This window comes from Spermophilus citellus (assembly GCF_964194105.1).
Source record: "Spermophilus citellus genome assembly, chromosome: 15".
In the NCBI taxonomy this organism is placed as follows: domain Eukaryota; kingdom Metazoa; phylum Chordata; class Mammalia; order Rodentia; family Sciuridae; genus Spermophilus; species Spermophilus citellus.
Window position 1 is genome coordinate 90230474 of NC_138195.1, and position 19334 is coordinate 90249807.

The following is a 19334-nucleotide window of genomic DNA, read 5'->3' on the forward strand; positions in this document are numbered from 1 at the left end:
AGGTGACAATCCTGTTGTCTTCCCAGAACTGGAGAATCACCCAGAGTCCTTGTCGTGCCATGGATGGCCCAGGCTACTAGAGCCCCAAGTGTGGGGCAGATTTGTGTCCCCTCCCCAGATTCACGTGTTGAAGTCCCAACTGATAGCACCTCAGAATATGGCTGTTTGGAGACAAAGCCTTTGAAAAGGTGATTTAGTTGAAATGAAGACATTGAGGTGGCTTTTGATCCGATCTGTGTCCTGCCAAGAGGAGGAGGCCATGCATGGAGGGAGGACCACGTCCCGAGCCAGCAGGAGAGTGGCCTCACAACTATGGAGAGAAGCCCCCGGAAAAGCCACCTGCTGGTGTCTCCATCTTGAACTTCAGCCTCAGAATGCTGTTCAGGCCACCCAGCTAGTGGTACCTGTCACGCCAGCCCCAGTACACCCTGCCCTCCCTCAGGCCTGCCCACATCTCAGCAGAACACCAAGTGTCTAGTGATAATGACGTGCACCCAGAGACACCAGGGCTCTCAAATGCACAGCCCTCAGGGGCAAGGAGGGCTAAGGAGTGAGGCCTGTTGTCACCTAATGCAGATTACAAAGGAGGAAGACGATGGAGGCCCTGGATGGGGCCCACCTTTACCCTGACTCCTACCCACAGCTGGACCCTGGCAGGAGGCCCTAGAAACACCCGAGTCCTGGTCTCTGCCCCTGAGCTTTCTTCTGATCCTGGGTGTGGCCATGGCCACCTCTCATCAGCTGCCCTCCATAAGCCCCTTCCCACAGTGAGCAGGCACCTCCGGCCAGTGAGACGTCAACCTTGTCCACCACTTGCTCACCCACACAGGACACCGTGGAAAGAACAGATGGCGTGCTGGAGACGGGGAGGACACGCACCTTGTAGGCACCAGTCACATGGGTCCATCTTTAATTATGTTAGATCTTAATAGAAGCACAACACCACCGTGATTCACGCCACACCTCACACAACTAGAGGCTGCAGTGGGCACACCCGTGTGCCGTGTCTTCAGTACCAGGTCGTGAGGAACCTTCTATTTCGCTTTGGTCTGGGGTGATGGGCTAGAAAGCCACCGCCCAAGGATGGCATCTGTGCTGTCAACAGGAGCCAGGCCTCGACGGAGAGAGAGCAAAGGCAACAGTTGGCCCCTGGAGAAAGGCCTGGAGGGAAAAACCATGTCTGGATGGCACTGGGCGGCACAGAGAGGGGGCCTGCATATACAAAAGAGATTGGTAATGAACCAAATAATATTGGAAATAATACCTTTGTAATACTTCTGTAAGAAGCAGAGTTACACGACATGTTATTCACATGCATAGGAGTGCATAAGAAAAACCCCTTGTTGAAATCATGGCTGACATTGAATAGCAAAATATGTATTGGAAATGACAAGTTAATTGGCAGAGAAATTAATCTGTATAGGCATTGTGTCCAGAGAGGAGGCTTCGTCAGCAACAGGACTGAAGGGAACCCACTCAGCAAATGCGCCCACACACACGCGCACACACACTTTGTATTCCAAATAAATACACACACACACTCCGAAGTGATATCTCCCTAAAGCATCCTGTGCTCAGGCCAGACTTCCCCTCTGGCGGCTGCTGTGAGGGCCTTCTGCAAGAGAAAGGTGGGGATTGTCCCTCAAGTGGTGATCAGGACACACAGCGCGTTCAGTAGCAGAAACAGCCCCGGCTGCAGCAGTGCTCAGAGCAAGCCGTACCCCAGGCAATGGGCGCAGGACAATGAGCTCAGCATCCCTTTTGCAGCGGCAGGAAGACAATAGCAATAGGGTCAGACAGCTGAGCAAGTGCACATCCTGGTACCACCAAAGCCCAGCTGTTTCACGCCCGAGCGCCAGATGGGTATGTAGTATTTGCACTTTCTGACTCAGAAGATGGGACCTCAATCCGAGAACACGGGTTCACAGGAAGCTTCCCTTGACCACAGGAGTGCAAAGCTTCCTTGTCCCACCTCGGGCTGAATGCCAAGCAGGCCCAAGCATTCTTTTCCCTGTGACTTCCAAGAAGTGACAAGACCTTCGGCCCATCCATTGTAAACCAAAGCTGCCTAGAGTACTGGAAAATTCCATTAAGAACATTGCTTCTAGCAATCTCATTCCAAATTCCAGCATACTACATCAAGCCCAAGTTTAGCCTGTGCATTGTTTCTGAATCAGGATACCAGAATCTTGCAGCTCCTTAATGAGAGAGGAGCTGGAGAAGTCGGATAACAAACCCGTTCCAGAGAGGTTCCGCGAGGGGCAGAGCCTGCGGCCAGCAAGAACCCAGCACTTGAGCCCCTCCAGTTCTCTGAGGCCCTGCATGCCTTAGGACTTCAGTCACTGAGACTCCACAGAGGGTTCAGCTCCTTGAGGATGCAGGATTCCGGCATTCAGCAAAAATTCCCCTTCCAAATATAAACGGAATTTCTTGAGAAAACATCTAAAGAGGCAAGAGGGAGAGCTAGGGCTAGTCCAATGCAGGAAGTGGTTTGTTAACGCATCCATTTTCTAGTTAATCATGAAGTCTACAAGGGCAGAACTCGAGGCTGGAGATGAACAGCTGCCAAAAACAATTCTTTTCTCTTAGAAACTGTGAATAGGGTTTATTTCTGATGTCACTGGAGAGCTGACTTGGGAGTAAGAAGAAAAGAAAAAGAGATTCCATTCTCAAAAGAGGTTCTGTACTCTGCCCAGATGGAGTGAGCGATCCAATCAAGAGTATTGCAAAACCGCCCAGGAGCATGAGAAGTGTACGTTCCGGCCAGTCCAAGGCGAGTGCTGGTGTTCCACAGGATCCCAGGACTGTCAAACCCTGGATTCAGGCTGTCCTGGAGGTGGCTGAGCAGAGTTGGGCTGTGGCCTCCCCAGGCCTCCTCTCTGCACTGCAAGCCCATCCCTCCCCAGGGCTCCGGGTGCTCACAGAGCAGAACTCAATTCCCGCCCACCTGCAGCTTCCAGTGGCCTCCGGAGGGGCTCTGTGGGGTCAAGGGCTGAGCTACTGAACTTCACAAAGGAAATTCTGGAATGGTTCTAATTAACAGGTGCCTGGGGAGGAAAAGAAGATGGAGTCTCCCGGTTTTCTCCACACTGTGTAAAACAGTTCCCCACCGAGGGAGACGGTTCAAGTCATGGCAATGACAGGGTCACTGAGCCCCGTGCCTACAGCCAGGACTAAGGTCTCACTGTGTCTTCCACGCAAATGCTTCATCGGCGAGGATCTGCGCCAGCCGAGCATTGAAAGGCCCATAGAAGTCCTGCAAGATCTTCTGTGTGACCGGCCACATGGGCCCCAGGTTCCGGTCCTCTGGACGCCGTGCATTGGACGCAGGGCTCTTGGTCATCAAGGCCTCTTGCTTCTCACTTAGGGGCCCTGGAATAAAAGGCAAAGAATCCCATGAGGCCAGAGGCAGGGCAAGCGGCAAAGGGGACTGTGCAAAAATCCCAGCTCTGCTCTGTGCCGAGAAAGGGATTTCCTTCAAGAGGAATGTGTTTGGGGCTTCAGATTCCTGGCTGGATCCATTTGGAGGAGATGGGGGAGGGAGGTGGAAATACCATTAAGAAACAGCAAAGGAATTCTGGGCGGTGTGTGAGGCGCCACCCTCGGGGAGTCCTGCTGGGCTTCAGGACAGGCTCACCTCGGGGACTTGTCTCCAGCTCTGCTTAAAGGGCTGCTTTCCCCGGCAGCAGCCTATTCTGAGCACTGCGGAAACTGCCAGGCACAGTCCAGGGGCTTAGTGTCCTGCTGGCTAGCCGCTGGGATTCTGATGCCAAGGGCCCCTTTTCACCTGTGTGTCTGGCTGTGAGGTGGCCATGGGGGGGTGCAGGCCACCTGTGCCCAGAGTCCCCACTGGCTGCACCTCCACCTACAGCAAGTACATCATGAGGAGACGCCTGTGACGAGCTGGCAGGGCTGCCAGCTGAGGCTGCCACGTGGGACCAGGCATGGGGACACAGGATGCTCACTGGCTTCAACCCACCCGTCATTGGTCAGGCCTCTGGAGCCCGGGCTCTCGGGATCTGGATAAGGTCCTTAGCAAATCCCAGTGCCCTAGTTATGCAAGATAAAAAGTGGGCCTTACTGTCCCTCTTAAGGACAAAACCCAAGCTCATTAAGGTGAGGGAGTCTTCAGGTGGCCAAATTTTTAAAAATGAATAACTGGTTCTAGTCCTTAGAAAGAAAAGTGACCACACTCCAACACATTACCAGCTCTCCCAAAAGGAGAAAGAAAATCAAACGACCCAGTGAGGCAGATTTACTTTAAGAAATATTCAATTAACAAAATTCCCATGCAAGGTCCTTGGGGCCACAGGAGGCACTTGGGGAAGGAATCGGCCCGTTCTGACCCTGCCTCAGCTTTGGCTGCTATCCTTGGTTGACAACACACACTCAAGGATGTGTATGTCCCTGCCAGCCATTGCCAAGGGAAGCAGTGTGGCCTGGGGCACAAAGTGCCCTGGGGACTTGGGCTGGTGTCCTTGAGCTCAGGGTAGGCTCACCCTCCCAGAGCTGCGGCCAGTGGCCAACAGTCACCAACTCTGGCTCCAGGGATCCTCAGCGACTCTGAGACGGTGTAAGGGCCAGTTCCCTCCTCCACACCCCATGCCTTCTGCAGGGATATTCCAGCCACCAACATTGCCCTGTTAGTCCTTCAAAGCTCAAACCACACACCCTTTCTTCCCATGAACCTTCTACAATCCTTCAGCAGCTGGGGTCCCCAGTCGTCAGCACACACCTCCATGACAATAGTAACCTTCCTCCATGTCACACCACCAGTTACTCAATGAGTACAGCAATGGCCTCGTCCTCTCCTTCTGCTGGAAGGCCACCTCCTCCTCCCCAGAGACTCCCTCACCATGCCAGGCACAGTGCCCAAGTGGCTGGTGCTCAATAAACAGACGCTGACCTGGCCTCTTTGGAATTCCCTGGGCTTCCCAGCTAGCCCGTCCCTGCCCGGCTTGCTATGACTGTGCTTGACCCAAGAGCCAGCCTCCATGGGGCTCACACTGGGCCCCATCAGTCAGAGCCATGTCACATACCCAGGTTCAGGAACTGAAAGACCCTGTGCATGGTGTACTTGACATTGGATGCGTGGTCTTCCAGGCGCAGAATGAGAAACTGATCCTTATTAAAAACAGTGAGCCAGTCCAGAAGGTACACGGCATACAGCCCGACCTGGAGCCTCACCTAGGACAGAGGAGGAGGGCATTATTCAGGAGGCATGTTCCTGGCTCTCTAAGGCACTTTTCCAAAAGCGTTACGGCCTTCATAATAAAACAATCGGGGAGAGTTAGCCAGGCCAACAGTCACCTTCAACAGAGGTACCTGAACACAAGGTGCCCTGGCATCTCCACAAAGAGTCTGTACTATGTGGACAGAGAATTCCTACACTCTGGCTGCACTGAATCCTCACCACAGCCCCACAGGAGCGCCATGTCTCCACGTGGCTGGTGAGCGTCGGGTGTGGGGAGGAGGTCAAGGCTGCAGCAACCAAGGGAGCATGTGCTCTCTCCATGACAGCCCAGCCCTCTCCCTGCTCCCTGAGCAACCTCTATGTCTAGCACACAACAGGCTGTGTAAATCCACCGCAGACGCTCTCAGACAACCCAGGCACCACAGGGACATCCGTGGCCATGAGCGTGAGCACATGTGGACATGACTGGTGCAGAAAGAAGCCCACAGGCCCCAGGCCCTTCTCCCGTCCACCTACTCACTTCCTGGTCCTCATCCTTCTGTTCCTTTCTCTTGTGCCAAACTGCAAGCGGTGCAGTCAAGAGTTAACCCAGAGAAAGGTCTGGCCTCCACCCTTGGCTACTGGGAGGTGATCTCAGGCCCTGCAATTCGCTGCCCACCAGGAGTATCTTGGTTTGTCGGAGCTTTGCCATGGACAGGCTAACAAAGTGACTAACGACGGGGCTCTGGGCTACAGGTAGGTATCACTCCTGACCTCTGGAGGGACTGGAGACCAACAGTCACAAGGCAGTGAGTAAGAGAGTCCCAGTAAGAACTCAGGGCACCAAGGCTTGGTGTGACAATAGTCCACAAGTGCCATCACGCATCCATCATGGCTGGGGCGCAGGAGCACTGCCCACGGCTCCCAGGGGAGAAGAGGACAGGGCTCTGCACTGGAGCCCCTGGCCCTGCCCATACCCTTCTTCCCTTGGTTGACTTCAATCTGCACCTTTTCCCTGAAATAAATCATGACCACAGAGATGGCCACCTTCAGTGGGCCCTGTGAGCTTTTCTAGAACATTAGTGAAAACTTGGTGGTTTGGGGATCTGCTCCAGAACTTGCAGTGGCATCAAAGCAAGGGCAGTGAGGGCAGCCTCCTCCCCACCTCCCTGTCTACACCCCTCTCCCTTTGTCCATGCCCGTTGCTGCCCTCCTGAAACACAGCTCCTGACAGGGCCTACACACCCACCCCTTACCTGGCCACCAGCATGTGCTGGCCGAGCAGTGAGCTGGCCACCACCAGCCCTGCTCAGGCCTCCAGAGCCCTCCACACAGAAGGTTCTTGTCCAGTTTGACCTTCTGGCTCACCCCTCCACCTGGAGCACCTCCCAGCGCTGGCTCCTCCTAGAGCTTAAGGCTCACTTAGGCTTCTTGCCCTTGACCTTGAACTCCTTGAGTGCAGGGTCAGTGGCTTCAAGGAAGGCCATCAAGCCTTCCTCTGGAAGACCTGTGTCGGTGCCCAATATGGTCCTCAGCAGAACTGCTGAGCTCAGTTAACAATCAGATGAAGAAACATTTGAAAAATATGTGCAGATGCTATCAAGTTTCATATCTTGCTATTCTTTTTCCATTTCATTATTTTTCTAACGATGTAGGAAGATGGGGAGGAAGGAAAGCAATTAGAGGGAATAGAGTGTTGTCTCCAAAATTCATTAGCTGCCTCCGGCCCACAATTCCTCGTTACATATACACCAGCTCATAAAAAAGACCACAAGCTGGGCCGGAGCTCTGAGGAACGAGCCTGCGTCAGCCTCAGAAACGAGATCGCGTGGCCTCCAATGCAAAGGAGCAGGCCTCACGGAGCTTTTCAAGCCTCTCTCCCTGGTATCTCGCAGGCTTCTCCCTGGGGGGAGAACAGACTAATGAGGTTTATCAATTCCAGAAAGCCTGGCTTTGCAACTAGAGAACCTTCTGGAAGGAAAGTGGTCAAGTGTTTGTGCAGGATGCTGTCCCTCAAGAGTACCTATAGCCTGTCCCTGCACCTGGCCACAGTGACAGAATATTCTCTGAAGGTTTGTGCCCATCTGGTCAGAGTCCCTCCAGTGTCCTCAGGGGGCCAGAGTCCTGGGGCCGAGTCATGCAGTGGGGCCCTCCTGATGGACAGGGCTGTCCAGGCAGGGAGCTAGGGTTCAGGCCTGCTATCTCTGTGCCCCACCTTTGGATAAGGCAGTCTGGGTGACAAAGCAGAGGGCATGAAGCCTCTCCTGTGAGTGCCACCGCCCTCCGCAGCAGTCTATGCCCCACATGGCCGTGTCAGGCAGAGGCTGGCCCAGCCACACTCTGGGCAGACGGTGGACTGACCTCACCCGGGAAAGCCACCTGCTGAGAAGCACCTGGCCTCCTGGGACCCAGCTGAAAGGTGCCCAGGTCGCCACCAACAACCGTTAGTGCAGGAGAAAGTCTGGGCCCTCCAGGATGGCGCCTTGAGGGAAGACAGGGAACAGACGAAGGACCAAGAGGAGACCCTGTCAAAGATGGTTGAAGTCACCGGCGGGGAATCCTAAAACCAGAGGGACAATGCGCACTGCAGAGAGGCCCTTCAAAACACTCTCTCTGCTGAGTCATTGCTGCCTGTGCTGTCAGGGCCTCCCTGAATGACAATCCTGTTCTCTCACACAGGGAGGGGACCGTAGGTGACAGGGTGGTGGGCAGGGAGGAAGCAGGGAGGCTGCTGCGAGAGCCCTCATTGTTCATCCAGCCTCTGCATCCGGGATATTGGCTCAGCAGCAGCCTCTGCTGAGAGATGTCCAAGTGCATTTGCACATTAAGACGCTTCTCTCTGGGTTTCTGTCCTAAAATCCCCTCCACAGTGTGCCCCCGCATAACCACAGCCAAGTGGCCGCTCTGCACGGGGTGGGCGGGGCGTACGCACAGGCATGGCGTTGTTGAGGGTGTTGTTGTAGACGCAGGCGCGCAGCGAGTAATCCAGCATGCAATTTTCAAACAGCTGCAGAGCTTCTGTCACTTTCTCATGGAAGTCGTCCGCAGATTTATTCGAACTTGCAAAGTAGAGATAGTCAGAGTACAACCTGTGAATACAATAAATGGATGATGTCACCATCCGCCCATGTGAAATCACGCCTTTCGGGTGACAAAGAAAATCAATGTGCAATTACATGATCTGGTTTTGTTCATTAAGAAACAACCATTTCTCTGCCTTCCCTTGCAAAGGAGCCCCTCCCTGGTTCCCTTCTCGCCCCGCCCCTCATGTGCCACCCCTCCTCCCCAAACAGACAGGTCTACGCTGGCCCCAAACCACCACCAGCAGGATTTGCAAGGCTTCCCGCCACCCCACGCCCCCTCAGGCCAAGGCTCTGATTTTACAACACCCCATTACAGAAATGATCAGTAGCAAAAAGACACCACGAAAATGGTGACGCTCCTTCCCATCCTCTCTCCTCTTGGAGGAACACAGGGCGCTTGCAGTATCACGGGCCCCTCTGAAACCCCTGGCTCTTCTCAAAGGCATTCCAAACAGTTTTTTAAAAGTATTAAATGTGTGCTCCTAGGTTCACAGGAACCTGTTTTTAACCCAACTTCCAGGCACTTGCACAAAGCAGGGGAACACCTGCAGGCTAGGTATCCACGCAGGCCTGCTCTCTCCAGGGACTTCACCCACACCCCTACCCACACTGGCCACCGGAGCTGGTGGTCTTCCTTGACCAGACTCAACTTCTGGCCACCCATCTCTGTCTGGTCACCCTATCTTAGTAAAACTCCTCTGTGAAGGAAAAGACAGGGGAGGCCATTGTTTTGGGCTAAGCTTCTGCCCTAGGCTCAACAAAGACCAAACCAGAATGCAGTCCTCCAGCCAGCTGCCTGGTGATCAAACTGGGCTAGAAAAGGCTGGTTTTCCAAAACAGAGTGGACTCCCAGCAACCAATCAAAAGCAAAAGGGGTTCAGTCAACCTGAGCCTGAGCAGAAAGAGTCTTTGGAGTAACCAACCCCCTTCCCACTTCTGCTGCTTCGACACTCTTCTTCTGCCTGTCGTGCCCACCCCTGGGCTCAGCTTCTCGGGGAGCCTGGCTATTACCAGAACAAACGCTGCTCCATCCATGAATTCCACTCACAAGAGCTGATTGGATCCTTAAACCCAAGCTGCTGAAATTTGTTTTTCAGACAATGCTGAGCTGTTTTAGCCAGAACCTCCCAACCCCCAAACTGAATCACCCTCTTCATACGATCAGGGTCCTCGCTGCCGGATGTCTGATCTCCTGGCCTGTCTTCAGCAAGATTCCAACCGGCTACTTCGGGCAGAACCCCGTTCCCTTAAGTTTCCCTAGTGACTTTCCACCCTCCACTCTCTGGCTGTAAAATCACCTTTTCTGCTGCATTCCAGGTTGAACCCCATCTCTCTCTTCCCCTACAGACTTCCAGCCTGGCAGAAGCCCTGGTAGAGCCTCTCTCTCTCCCTTACTGCAGACGGCCGAGGAGCTGCCTCCAATGGGAACTGCAGGTTGTGAGCTTCCTGATCTTTTTCTGTCTCTGCTGCAGAGAGGGCCAGGATGTCCCCTCTCCGGCCTTCACGATTCCTGCTGTTCATTCCCCCAGGGGTTTACCCTCCTCTCTTCTGGCACACGCCTTCCAGTGCCCGGCAGCTTTGCCTGATCCTTTGGCCCCCGCTGTAGCTCCCACCTGGGACAAGTGGCTGGCTGACCTCAGAGTGGCACCAGGGCTGCGCACAGGGCTTCTCTCTCCTCAGCTCCCTGCTTTCTATGCCCTAGCCCCTGTCCTGGCTCACCTCTTCCCAGGCAGGCCAGCCAGCCAGTCTCGCTATGCACATGTATCTGGGGGTGAACTGCTGCTCTGCCAGCCCCCTCTCCCCCACTTTCACCTGGACTCACACACCCCTGCAGAAGCAGAAGCCTCGCTGGCTGGCCACAGGGCTCCTTCTCACCGCCCTTACTTCTCCCCCACTGCCATGTCCTTCTTGGGGGCAGGAGCAGGTCTTTCTCACCTCTGAATCCCCTGAGAGCCCCTCCCCCTCCAGTGTCCACAGAGGAGGCCCCTTTGAGGCCTGGAGATGCTTGGCAGATGCCCACAGGTTGCCTAGAACCCAAGCACACCCTAGCGGCATCTTGTTGATCTCAGTCTGGTCAGACCCAAACCCCAATAGGATTTGTCTCAAAATGAGTCATTAAACATACTCAGGAACTGGTGAAAAGACTGGCCCACCAGATCCCACAGGCACTGTCCCATGATCAGTCCACTGCCACATCAGCTGTGCTACTGTCCTTCAAAATCATGACACGCAACACCCCTGAAATCCTGCCCAGGACCCTGCAGGGTGGGGCACAGGTAGAGCCTACGGGCTGACTGACGGAGGCCAAAATCAGATTTGCAAACACCCCAATCAGTCCTGTGTCTGGGCGCAGCCCAAGCCACCATGTCAGTGAAAGTTCACAGACGCCTCTCAAACTGTTAATGAAACTCCACGTACCAGCCTGAGCCTGGAGCGCTCACCAAGGATGCGTAAGAGCTACCCGAATGGTTTGCTGGAACTAGATTTCCATCACTTAAGTCCCATCACAAAAATGCAATCACTGGCTCAAGGTTTCCATACTGAGAGGTTTTCCCCTTGTAGTAATAACATTTCTTGTGGACATTTGGCTCATAAATAAAACAAGAGTATGTAAACTGGCCTCAATTTTAGACACAAAATAAATTCATGAAAAAGCTTCTGATTGCATACAATTCCCCAGAGACACCTGGGACGTGTCCAGCGTCCCAGGCGAGTGCACCCCCAGGTGGGACTGCAGGTTTTCATCTGCCTGGGGTGTGCTGAGGTGAACTCATAACCCTGACCAGGCAGGGCACTACCTCCTCGGCAGGGTGAGAAGCCCTCAGTCCCCTCCAGTTCTACCCACAGCTGGGCTGGGCTTCGAGAGTCCCTGGGCATCACTGCTGGGGCCCACGCCGGGGTCCTCCGCACCCAGCCCCATGGCAGACACCCGAGCAGACGTGAGTCCCCATAACAGATGGCCACCACCTCCCAACCCAGATTCTGTAGCAGGTTCAATATAACTACAGACTTGTCCATGTCCTAATCCGGGTACCTGGGTTTGTGAGCTTATTTGGAAACAGGGTCCTTGCTTGTGTAATTAAGTTGAGGATCTTGAAATGGGATCATATGGGTTCAGGGTGAAACAGAGAGGGAACACCATGTGGGACCCAGGAAAACAGCACGGTGCAGCCAGGAGCCAGGACATGGAGACCACTGGAAGTCACTGGCAGCAAGGGGCCTGGGGGAGATGCTCCCCAGAGCCGCCCCAGGGAACCAACCCTGCAGGCATCTTAATTTCAGACCTCCAGTCTCCTGAACTGGGAGGGGACACATTTCTGTTGTTTTAAGCCACCAAGGTTGAGGCGATTTATTAAACAGCCCTAGGGAATGAATAGATTCTAAACCCAATCTCAAGGGAAACAAAGGATTGTTGATTCAACAGCACTCTCCCACCCAAGACCTGGGAACAGCGGCCCCAGGTGTGCAGAGAACTCTGGCCAAGTGGCCAGACTCCCCACCAGGGACCCCAAAGGAGGCAAGCACAGAAAAGGGCCCTTCCTTCAGAGAGCACTCTAGGTCCTCCTGGAGAATCAGGCTAAAGAGCCAGGCGCGGTGGTGCGCACCTGTAATCCCAGAGGCTCGGGAGGCTGAGGCAGGAGGATGGTGAGTTCAAAGCCAGCCTCAGCAAAAGTGAGGCGCTAAGCGACTCAGTGAGACTCTGTCTCTAAACAAAATACTAAATAGGGCTGGGATGTGGCTTAGTGATCGAGTGCCCCTGAGTTCAGTCCCCAGTACATACCCTTCCCCACCAAAAAAGAAAAAAAAAAGAAAATGTTGGGAAGGATGGCAAAAAGCTGGAGCAGACACAGGCACAAACAATTAATACAAAGATGAACTAGGGGAAAGAGACCAATGTGGAAGATACATAGGGGTACAGCCGACTCAAGCTCCTGATGAACCACCATGGCATGGCAGGAGCACCCGTGCACCCTTGGAATGCATTAATAGAGACACAGGCGAGGAGAACATGGGAGGGTGGAGCAAAGTGACAGGCACGAAGGGGCCCAAAAGTATAGGCAAGAGCCTGTGGAGCTGGGTGCCAGATGGTGAAGGACAAAGAGAGGATCCCCCTGGGGAAGCAGAGACTCGGCAGGAAGGAGACGCCCTCTGTCCTCCTGAAGGACTGACCAGTGGGTAGAAGATTCAGGAACAAAGACCCGTTTCATAAAAGGCAGTGGCCCTTGGCGGTGGCAGCAGCAGCTGAGGTTGGAGGGGTGAGAGCTCTGGGGCAGGGTGGGGCCCAGCGGAGCTGACGCCCGGGCAGCCCTGAGTTTGGGGACTGCCCAGCCCCCTCCTGCCAAGCCACCGGAACAGATGGTGTGACACTTGGCCAGGACTGTTTCCAACAGCGATTCCAAATATAAGCCCCAACCCATCCCCAGCCTTCTGCGCTGTGGTTATTTTAGAAGCTGTGGCAGGGGCCTGCGCTCAGGCCTGTGTGGCTTGGCCCATTCCTGTGCGGTGCAGGGGTCCTGGGGCCCAGAGGGTCTTGGGGAGGAGAAGCTCCCTTTAAAGGTAACTGTCTCTCCCCATGGGGACAAAGGAGTGGCAGCAATGTCCCCCGCCTCAAGGTCCCACCATGGAAAATCCAGGTGGGTGCCAAAGGCCACTGCTGAACTCACTCAGTGATGTTTAAGGACCACTGCTGGGAGCCAATAGGTCGGCTAGTGATGACCGTTAAAGCAAAGCCAGGGGCTCAGGAGGCAGCTCAGTGGTAAGCACTTTCCTGGATGCAGGATGCCCCGGGTCCTGTGTCCAGCAACTCCAGGGCTGAGAGCCGTCCAGCTGTGAGGTTGAGTGCCTGCAGCCCTGGGCTTCCAGCCAAGTGGATGCTAGTGGCCCAACGTGATGCCCTAGGCCAGCACTGGGCACCACGCATGTTCTCACAGCCACCCCAAGATCTGCCAGCCCATCTCCCGCAGGAGACAGACACCTGGTGAGGTTCAGGAGTCCCTGGAGCTCACGTGGCCCAGGAGCAGCCCAGGCTGCCCGACCCCAATCCTGACCCTGCAGGCCGTGACCTCGGCCCTCGTGGTTCAGGGGAGAAGACAACTCCATGGCTGAAGAGCTCGGGGCCTGTGGTTCTCGGGTTTCACTTGATGCTTCTGTTGCTCCAGGTACACAATGACTCGGAGGCCAAAGTCAGTTTTCTCACAGAACTACTCAGAAAGTCCCAGGAGGCTGATAAACAATCACAATGGGTAACAGTGCAGCAAACAAGCGTTCGGTGTGAAGGTGAGGACCTCCGTTGCCACGGTCAGGAAAGGCAAGTGTGTCTGGAACTGCGCACCTAGAAAACTGGCAGCAGCCAACAGTGGGTGTTCTGGGGCCTCACAAGCCAAGGCTCCTACGCACAGCTAGGCTCCTCCCGCACCTGTGCCTTCCATCACATCCAGTGGAGACGGAACCTCTCCGGCCATACCAAGCATCCCTGTACCTCCGAGCAGCTCGTGGGTTGCAAAGCACCCCTCATGCTGACGATGTCTCTACAGGTGAGAAAACTAAGGTGCACGGAGGACTAGCATCTCCCCTGGACCCCAAGTCTGGCTGGGACCTCCCAGCCAAGCTGTGGTCACTGCACTGCAGGCACCCCAGGTCGCCCAACTCTTCCTGCTGCCCAGAGTCCCCTGCCCAGCCCTGGCCTGTGGGAACACCTCTCCCAGCTCCGTGTCTTCTCAGGTAGAGGAACAGTGCGGCTCTATCCTCGTGTGGCGGGCCTCACACCTTCCCGCAGGGAACCGCCCTTTCCAAACAGTTCCTGTGGGAAGACACGGGGTGGCCCAGGGCTTTGCAAACACATCCCCAAAGGAGCAGTGTAGGACACTGGGGGGCTTCCAGCTTGGTGGCTTCTCTCCCACCAATAACCAAGCAGGGCCCCTGACCATCCACCCGGAGTGGTCTTCAGAGAAGAGCCTCCTCACAAGGGCTCCGGCTGTCTCTGCGGCCTGGCTGCTGCTGCCCGTCACCCCTGCTCTGTGGACTGAGACCACCCCCTGGCCCTTGGCAGCTGGACAGTTCAGCCCTATTAAAGTGATTTCAGGCCACTTCTACGGCCCCTAGAGAGGAGTATTGGTGACACCCAAACAGGCAGTTCCGAGCAGCAAAACACCCGAGCTCACCAGGAACTCAATGGGCAGCAGCTAAGACAGTGCCACGCTCCTTCCAGACGGTGCCCGGCCGCGGCTGAGGCCCAGGAAGGGAGCACTGGAGGGAGGCAGGGAGGGAGGCCCAGAGTCCGTGGGCCTCCTGTCACCACCTTTCTCTCCCAGGCTGCTCTCCTAACCTCCTTTGGAGGGACCAGGAGTTAACTGGAAGCCCTGGGAAGAGCCTGAGTTTGAGTCCTTGGCAACTCTGCCATGCAGTGAGGGCTACAGGCGTTGGGGGGCCGGCTCCCTCTACCAGGACACATCTGCACACTCACTCGGCATTTCCAGGCCCAGAGAGGCCCCGCTGCTGGAGGAGGGCTTCGGCACAGGCTGCACAGCCAGAGGGTCTCAAGTCAGAAGTGTGAGCAGCTCAGAGGCACCGTCCGCCCGGCTCCCTTCCGCCCATGCTGGTTCTTGCCCTGGGGCTGGCTGGCATCTTGCTCCCTGCCATGCAGAGCCCAGCAGATGAGGCGGGTCCTGGTCAGGCACCACAAAGACTGGGTCTTTGCAGCCCAGCACAGTCTCTGCAAAACTGGAAGGCCATCCTGCTGATGGCTCCTAGTCCGGTCCCCAGGAACTGCCCTTAGCTGAAAAGACGTGGGGAGTGTCCCAGGCAGCCCATTCCAGTGGCTGATGGAGAGGAGAAGCCTCAAATGGGGGCATCTCAGAAGTCCATCCTAGCCCCACAGTGCCACGAGGCTTGACTGTGGTCTCCGTTGTGACTGCATCAGAGCCCCACCCAGCTTCCTCTGTCCCCAGTGCTGCTAACAGGGACTACCCCAAAAGTGCCCCCAGAAGCCCCCTGCACAGGAACAGTGGACCAGAGTGTGCATCCTGGCCACCAACACAGCCCAGGGTGAAATGCCTGGGTGGTGGAATCCAGCCTCGCTGCACATTAACGGTGCGATTCTGGGGAGGTGACTTAACCCCACTGAGCCCAGGCACCCCACCCCTGGGCACATCATGACTGCCCTCTCACCTGCTGGCGCAGCCCAAATGAGGACAGGTCCAAAGGGCAAAGCCAGGCTGAAGCCCAGCTACATGGGTGCTGGGTCATTTATTTCACAGAGGACTGTCCTGCCCCTGATTGTCGCAGACGTCATGAAGGTGGTTGGTATGGATGGCAGTGCCCAGGTACCTAAGGCCTCTGGCACATCAAGGGCGCTCAACAGAGACTCAGGGAGCATCCTGTTGGTTATTATTACTACTATTACTGATGCATAACAGTAGCTAATAATTATATAATATTTCCCATTGGTCAGCACTGTTTAAACACATCACTACATATACTAAGTCATTTCATTCTCAGTCCTAAAGGTAAAACTATGCCTCCCCCATTTTACTGAGGAGGAAATGAAGCTCGGGAGGTCAAGTAACTTGCCCAGGTCACAAAGCCAGTGAGCAGGAGAGCCAGGGTTCCAGCACAGCCCGCCCGGGCAACACGTCCCTCTCATCTCCCGACCCGCACACCTCCCATGCATGCAGGCTCTCTGCATCAGAAGCTGCTCCAGCACACGCCTACAGCTCTCTGCAGACCCCGTGAAATCAATGAAACTGGGATTCCCGTCATTACCGTGTCCCCAAGAACAATGGCCTATAAACAGATGCACTTCATTAAACCCCGCCTTCCCTTCCTAGAGTCTTCTCATATGTTGATTAATCATTTAGCCAACCAGGGAGCTGTCTAAACATCAGTGTTTGTAAGCAGACCAAGAAAAATAGCTACCCGGTTCCCAGGCTCAAGGGACTAGGTGGAAATCAAGTTCTACTTCCTAATGGAGCTGAGTTCTCCTTCCTGGTGGACCCATCACCACGGAACGCAAAGACCAGTCATTCCTGTGGTGGCCCTTGCTGGGCACTGTGCTGAGACTATATGCAGAAGCAAAATGTCAACACCATAACCCCCCTAGCAGGTGGGGGTCTCTAGAACGCAAAGGTCTCTGGAATGGAGAGGAAAGCAAGATTTCAGGGGCAGGGGGAGGGGAAGCATCTCCCAGCTATCTCTTCACATTGCATGGGCTGTACCCCTCCCCCCAGTTAAGCAAAATCTACCACCAGCTCACAAATGAAGAAGCAGGAGGCTAGGAGAGTGCATTTGAAAAGAGCCGTCTTTACCATTTAAGAGAAGAATTAAATGAAGAAAATCTGCTTGTAATTGGTGGCTTCTTTTTAATTAAGTGAGCCAATTTAGCATAGGAATGCATTTTTTTAGTTCTGAATTGCAGCAATCTCTTATGGAAGAAGCTTGGAATAAGAATTCTTGGCCAGCCTCTGCCACATGAACCATCCTACCCACTTTCTCCCATCATTCCTCTATTTTCCTGGGGCGGGGTGGGGGGAGGCCTTACCCTTTATATTCTTCTCCAGAAACTTAAATGTGATTCGCCTGGCTCCCAAGTCCAACATTTTCAAACTCCCTTATCTTTGATCAATGATAGAAATAAAGGCTAAATGTGAATCTAAAACTAGACATAATCCCCTCCCTCACCAAACTGATTTGCAGAAGGAAAAGAACAATCTGGACAGATCCCACTGCCGTCCAGCAGCCCAAGGAATCTCCTATTGCAGAAGGACAAGGTCACGGGATGACTGAAGTGGGTCAACGGCCCAGGAGCCAGTTAGACTAATGGGAACTCGGCTCTGAGCGTTTGTTTCTTCAAGAGTGACCTAAGCACTCGTATTTATCATCCTTTCTGGCCGGGATGGGGACAGGGCCAGCCACTTCAGATAGCCCTTGGGCTCAAAGGAGAGATTCCTACTGTTGCACATTTTATAAATGTTTAAGAATCCAAGAGACAGCTGCTGCTGTCAGCAACTCACAGGGAAAACATGCACATGAACATCCAGTCCTGCTGTGGCTGGAAGTCACTCTTCCCTGGGCTGCAAAGCCCTGCACCAGCGTCCTGAGCATTGGGTGGGGAATGCCGAGAGCCAGGTGAGGGGTGACTGACCCCGAGGCATGGAAGTGTGACAGGACAGTGACTTGCATCTGGCCAATGAGATACAGCTACCGGGATGGGCGTCACACCCGTGATCAGGTTGCAAATGACCACCACTTCTGACTGGCCACTTTGTTCCTTGCTTCTCTCACGAAGCCCATGGCCACAATGGAAAGCCTGGTGGCAAGGGCCTGGGAGCAGCCTCCAGTTAACAGCCAGCAAAGAGCAGGGGTTCCTCACACGGGGGCCAGCAAGGACCGCTGGGCATCACCGCTGCCCCACCGCCTGCCCTCCTGGCCTTGGCCCCGTCACAGTGGCCATGCCAGAGTCCATGCCACTCCTCTGCTCCCAGGGGGCAGGCACAGGACCACCACGCAATACTCAGCACCCAGCACAGCGCCCAGCATGAGGCAGGGTTCGAGAAGTGCTTAAACTGACCAAGTATTTCTGTCAAGTTGAGGACTCAGGAGTGAGAAGCCTGTGCCTCCCGTTCCTAGAACAGGGTGTTTGTTGGTGGTGGTGGTGGGTTTTTTTACGGCTTCTGGAAGGACAGCGTGGGCCCGAGCCTCCTCCAGAGGCCGACTTGGGGCTGGGGCGAGTCGGTCAGGTCCTGCTCCTGCTGAGCCTGGACAGCATGGCTGCCCTCCCTGACCAAGGCTCACCGTGTGCCCACTTCCCCCCGGCTTCCCCGTGGCCCACCTTTCTTCCTGTTCCTATGACAAGCCCTTGCCCAGCCTTGAAGCCCAGACTGACCTTGGCTCCGCCAGCTCCATGGCCCTCGCCACTCAGGGTTGCTCCCTCTGTCCCCTCCAGTTCCTGTTGAGTCTGCAGGACCACGACACGCCCTGGCCATGCCTGTCTGCAGGGCCAGCCCAGCCCAGGAGCACCAATCTCCCCAGGCCAGAGCAGGGATGGCACACACTCAGGCCAGGCCAGACCAACTGTCCAGAGAGCTACCCTCGCCTGCTACTCTCACTCTGGGGCCACAAGGCTGGGCACAGTCTGACGGTCCTCAGAAGGAACCAGGAGAAGTGGCAGGAAGACACATGGTGAGCAGAGGCCCAGGCCTGAGAACGTCCCACCCTGTGAACTTGAGCAGGGGGCTGGGCCGCGTGGGGGCCAGAGAAGGAGCAGCTGTGAAAACAACTCGGGACCTGTCCTCTGAAGGCCCATGGTCAGGCAGCCCGTCTGCAGGACAGCACCACCGCTCATCAACTGTTCTGGGCCAGAGAGGCCAGCCTGCTCCCTGAGGAGAGGAGCCCGATTCCTGCCTCGGCAGTGTGGGGACTGGCAGGTGGGACACGGCCATCCCAGATCTGGGCAGACGTGCTCCCAAGCTGGGAGGTGTGCAGAGAGTGAACTGCCCTGTGGCACGGCCCAGCAGGCTCCCTCCTGCCCAGTGCCAAGGGACGGACAGCCCAGCTCTCCCCCGACAGCCCACTCAGAAGTGTTCTGAGACTCCGCAGGAGGGATGTGGAGGTCTAGAGGATGTGGACGTCCACTCAGCAGGGTGGACTTCCGAGCAAGCCCTCGAGTGGCACCCACGTGGCCTGCACAGAAAAGAAGTCGGGGCGAAAACACACCAGGATTCAGATGGTCGTTATCTTGGTGGGAGACTATAGGTGATCTAATGACAGTTTTTTCTTTAAAGTGCTTCAATGTATTTTCTAGTATTTTCCACAACAAACATGACTCCTGTTAGAATCGGGGCCAGGATGTGAGAACTCAGGTGTGCGTGTTTCCAAGGGCCACTGAGCCAGATCGCCACACACAGGGGGCACCTAACAACAGGAATCTCCTCCATCACTCAGGGAGCTGGAGTCCGGGGCCAGGTGTTGGCACAGCTGACTCCTCCTGGGGGTTCCGAGGAGAATCAGCCGCGCCTGTCTCCCCGCCTGTCTCCCCGCCTCTGCCTTGCCCACCATCCTTGGCATTCCCTGCCTTGAGGCTA

The 19334-nt window shown here is 55.2% G+C and overlaps 1 protein-coding gene across 6 annotated transcripts in view; it reads right to left on the reverse strand.

The window, feature by feature from the left end:
• Positions 1–893: 893 nt before the first annotated feature.
• CHST15 (carbohydrate sulfotransferase 15) overlaps positions 894–19334 on the reverse strand; it is an 80702-nt gene continuing 62261 nt past the window's right edge. For all 6 annotated transcript variants that reach the window (XM_081268627.1, XM_081268625.1, XM_081268626.1 and 3 more), the window contains exons 6-8: positions 8106–8262; positions 5040–5187; positions 894–3372 (exon numbers count right to left, since the gene is read on the reverse strand). In XM_081268627.1, the coding sequence (XP_081124753.1) occupies positions 3182–3372; positions 5040–5187; positions 8106–8262 (496 nt within the window). In that variant the 3' untranslated portion in view covers positions 894–3181. The remainder of the gene's footprint in view (positions 3373–5039; positions 5188–8105; positions 8263–19334) is intronic.